The sequence below is a fragment of the Haliaeetus leucocephalus genome, unplaced genomic scaffold (assembly GCF_000737465.1).
Source record: "Haliaeetus leucocephalus isolate CR32 unplaced genomic scaffold, Haliaeetus_leucocephalus-4.0 Scaffold439, whole genome shotgun sequence".
Classification (NCBI taxonomy): Eukaryota; Metazoa; Chordata; class Aves; order Accipitriformes; family Accipitridae; genus Haliaeetus; species Haliaeetus leucocephalus.
In genome coordinates, this window is record NW_010972875.1 from 2,347,204 (window position 1) to 2,351,670 (window position 4,467).

The 4,467-nt window shown below is 42.5% G+C and overlaps 1 protein-coding gene across 1 annotated transcript in view; it reads left to right on the forward strand.

Moving 5' to 3' along the window:
- Positions 1-521: 521 nt before the first annotated feature.
- Positions 522-4,467, forward strand: part of NWD2 (NACHT and WD repeat domain containing 2) — a 60,270-nt gene continuing 56,324 nt past the window's right edge. The window contains exon 1 of the mRNA XM_010574538.1: positions 522-558. Coding sequence (XP_010572840.1) covers positions 522-558 — 37 coding nt within the window. The remainder of the gene's footprint in view (positions 559-4,467) is intronic.

Genomic DNA, 4,467 nt, shown 5'->3' on the forward strand with positions numbered 1-4,467 from the left:
CAACCTATTCACAGCACGGAAGATATTCATCCCAAAAGCCTAGAGGTGTCAGAGCACAAGGAGTGAAGGGCGGGGGGCAGGCGGGGAAGGAAGGAAACAAACATTTTTGGCACTCAAAACTGGGTGTAAAATGGAAGTCTACATCAAGCAGAGTTAACTGAGCCCTGAAATGGCTGTAAAAGGTCCTTATAGGAACTCAGTACCCATGTAAGATTTGCTAAGACATCTCTTATTTCTTGCAATCAGTTTCTTGACATAAATATAAACTCAGTAAGCCTCGGCAGCCTGTCATTCCCAATTTGCAAGGATAATAATAACAGGAGGGTTTTTTTTAGTGAAGCATGAATTCTGTGAGCTCTCTAGTCTCAGCACATCTGCCCCTGCTCTTCTGCCAATCCAACCACCCCAGCAATAGTAATACAGCACTGTCAAGAAAAAGGAGCAGAGAACGAGCACAGAAAGTTTCTCCCCTCAGTATCAGCAGCAGCAAGCTGAAGCAGAGACAAGAACAAATAGACGGGATGTGCAAACAACAGGACTGTGGCCATGGTTCCTGTGGTAAGGAGATTGCTCAGTCTCAGCACCCCAGCAGCTTGGGGAGAATGATGCCTGGGGAACACACCAAGTCCTCATTAAACAGGCAGAAACAGGCACAGAGTCACAGGGTCACTTTCTTGCTTAAAATGGGATTTTATTGCCTCCTTTCGTCTGTCGCTCTAGGCAACTGCCTGCTTTGCCTGCTCCTAAAACTGGGCCAACTTGCTAGGGAGCTGCAAAAAACCACTCAAAGTTAGTATTCAATGAGAAGACATTAACTCCACACAGGACTCCTCTAGCTTCTGTGTGAAAGGGGAGATGCTGGTCAATTTGCTGACCCTTAAACTTTGATTTTTTACCTGATCTTAAATCTTTGCCTTCCCAAGTCCTGCAAATAGCTACCATTTTGGAAAGAAGACAATAGGAAGGCTGAACATGCAGTCCCTGGCAGAACCAGGTTCTAAACACCTGAGGAGAACTGATGGGTATTTTAAGTACCTAGGTCATACCTCAGTGGGTATATTTTAGTGCAGGGCAAAATACTTTAAAGATATGAAAAAGAAAACCCTCAGCTATTATGACCCTGTCACATACTTGGTATAGGATTTCCAAAAGTGCTAACTACAGGTATGCCTGCAACAACATTACTGAGTGTGTCTCCACCGATTGCAGCGAGACTGAAATTAAGCCACTACCGAGCACTTTTGCACACCCCACAATAAGTATTAAAGTATTAAAGCAGGTATGAACAAGAACAGAAATTTAGCTTGCAGACAGAACAAATTTGTTTCTCGTAGTTAACTTCGTATCACAACACTGCCTATAGTGTATCACTCTGGTTACTTTCCAAGCTCTTCAATTAGAGCTGATCTATAATGCTCATTTTTACACAAAACTCAACTCAGAATAACATGTCTCAGAAAGTTGTTTGTAAACTGCAAACCCTTATTCATGCTGGGTTTAAGACAAACAACTTGGTGCATTTTTTATTGCTCTCCATGGATTTGGATCGGGACTACTGAGCTATACTTCACACCTCCAGTGTCTTACGATTTCCTGTGGGACTGCTCAAGAAGTAAAGCACTACTCTGTCTGAATTACAGCAGGATCAGGCCATCAGGAACAACTTGGGTTTACTCATGTGTTTTACCAAGGGATGCATTCTGTAGCTTCATTTAAATATATCTGAACTTGGAGCAAATAAGGCCAGAATGATAACCCAAGAAACATTCAGATAAAAGGGAAAAATCTGTATACTGAATACATGTCAGTAAAGATTCCCTGCCGCTTTACTGATTTATGGTTTTTCAGGATCAAGCTACTAGCCATGTTTATATGAAGGCACTGCAGAATTGCAGATCTGTTTCTATTCCTGCTCAGCACAAGGATACTTCCTGCATTAACTTTAATGACACACACTAAAGATCTGCTCCAAGTACAGTAAAGTCAGTGTGAAAGTTTGGGGATCATGCCTTCAGGCAATGCTCTGCAATTTTTTCTACAGGATGAGAATCTCTGCTCAGGCAGCTTCCACATAACTAGTTTGGGACTCAAATACAGACACTGGTTGTAAAATACCATTTCCAAAGTAGTACATTTTCCTAAATGAAAAATTTAAAACATCTGTTATTCAATAGGAAACAGGATAATTTTGATGTATGATTTATAATGAACACAGTAGTACCCTCTTCATGATTTGTATTTGCATTTACATAATATTCTTTGAGATTCTTTTTCTTCTTGTTGACTTAACAAAATCATTCTTTTTAATTTAAGAGAAGCTGCCAACTAATCTCCAAACTGAGCTAACCCAGAGTGCTTTCATACTGACAAAGTCTCAGGTAAAGCAATGAATTAGTTTCTCTGTAATCATTTCTTTATCCTCTCCATTTCAGCCTCATAGTACTTCATTCCCAGCATTTTACATTCACAGGTGCTGAATCTGAGGATGTTGAGCCCCAAATGCAGACAGATTGAAGCCGGACAGCTGAAGAGATCACCACTCTGAGGCATCTGTCCAGTTCAGCCTTCACAGAGGTGGCAGCTACCGTGACAGGAAGCTGAGTCATGCATAAAGGCAATCCGCTTCACCGATCAAAACAGTAATACAGATCAGCACAGGTTCTGAACTGCATAGTGGGAGCCTGCAAGCTGCACGGACTACCTGCTTCACATGCAACGCAACTACGCCTGCCGCGAGAGCGGTAACCCCCAGGCAACAAACAGACAGGGTGAACAGTTGGAATTGATAGCCTGGGTCCCATTTCATTCAGCCTGGGTTCGTGAGACAATATATTCAGTTAAAAGCGGATGCTGTTGTCAACGTTGTCAAAGACAAAATTCCAAAAGAATTCAAATTGTGCAAACTCAAGTTTTCAACTTAGGTAAAGAGGGCTGCCAAAAAGAGTCTTAAAAAAACACTGCATTATGGCTGGCACGGTAAAGGGGTAGATCAATGAGCCTCATCTTCCAAAGAAGCTGTCTGAGAAATTTATTGATGATAACACTAAGGCAGAAGCAATATGAAGTGAGGGTCTCTGCATCCTTACCGGGAGCTGCTTCCACAAGCAAATTCATATTTAAGAACTGCCTAGTACTTTATGCTGGAGAAGCAAAGGAGACAGCCCAGCTGAGAGTTAGTCCCAGCAAAGTACATAAGACGTAATTCAGCCTACACTATAAATCATTTCCTCCGTGCATTCATTAACTGTCTGCAGCCTCAAGGAGCTGCTTTTCAGCTCTGTATTAGAGAAATTACCTGTTCATGACACAAGCCAGAAAAAGGCGCGTCTAAGCACATTGGCTATACAAAGGGTAAGTGAAGTGTAGATAAGACCAATACTTTTGTAAGCAGTGACATATATGAAGCCTCATTTCCTAGGGAATTGCACCTCATGACTGTCAAGAGTTTTTAACTGAATTATACCAAAGCTTCAGGCTTGTCTTAAACAGAGCATCAGAAAATCCACAGAGAAGAGAGATATGCATGTCTACCATGAAAGGCTTCAAGTGAGATTTGCTCCTTATTGGACACCACTGAATCCTACAGGAATATACATTTTGATTGAAAGAGGGATTTTCCAGTTCCTAGGCATTCAGTTCCCAACACGGTGCCACAACCTCTCTGTCCAATGTTGACATTTCAATATTAATGCTTGTATTTTTCCTCTTTCATCCCCTGCCCGGCTATCTTCACAGAACTTACAGGGAATGTTATCTCTTTGAGAATTAGTGTCTTAAAATTTGCCCCTTTGTTTCATTCGGTTGAAATCGGCCCCAAATTTATGGGGTGCAGTACTAATCAAGCAACAGCAAGCAAACAGCAACAAAATTACTCCCTTATACTCACATGCAAATGCACACGGGATACAATTTTGCACATGCCTTATTTCTTTAAGAAATCAGGATTTAAAAAAAAATTTGCTCAGCAATACTTAAGGAACCCATCTGGCTGTCACCTTCGCTTCTGAAAAAGAGCTGAGCAGTTTGCTTTTGCCTGCTTTAGCAGCATTACCTCCTTGAAAGCCAGCTCAGCCTCCCCTGTTGCTGACACCGCCTGCCACAGCGGGCAACTCGTCCGGCAGAGACGGCAGCAGGGCAGGGGGGAAAGCAAGCGAGTACCGAGAGGACGTGGGGGGAGAAAGACCTCAGCTCTTAAATACCGTGTGTAAATACACAATAAGGTTGGTTTAGATACATTAGGCATAGCGTATTAGACATTTTAATACGTGTGGATACACAAAGCAGCTTCGTGTCGGATATACCACATGAAATAGCCTGTATAGACACTACCCGCATTAAGGACTCTTATCTCCAGCCTTTGAAGCGTACAGAAACACCCGCAAACCCCTCTGTTGAAGTCTGCGTCTCCCTCCCAGGAAGGTATTCATTCCCACGGCCAACAGACCCATCAGGCTAATTGAGGCCCCG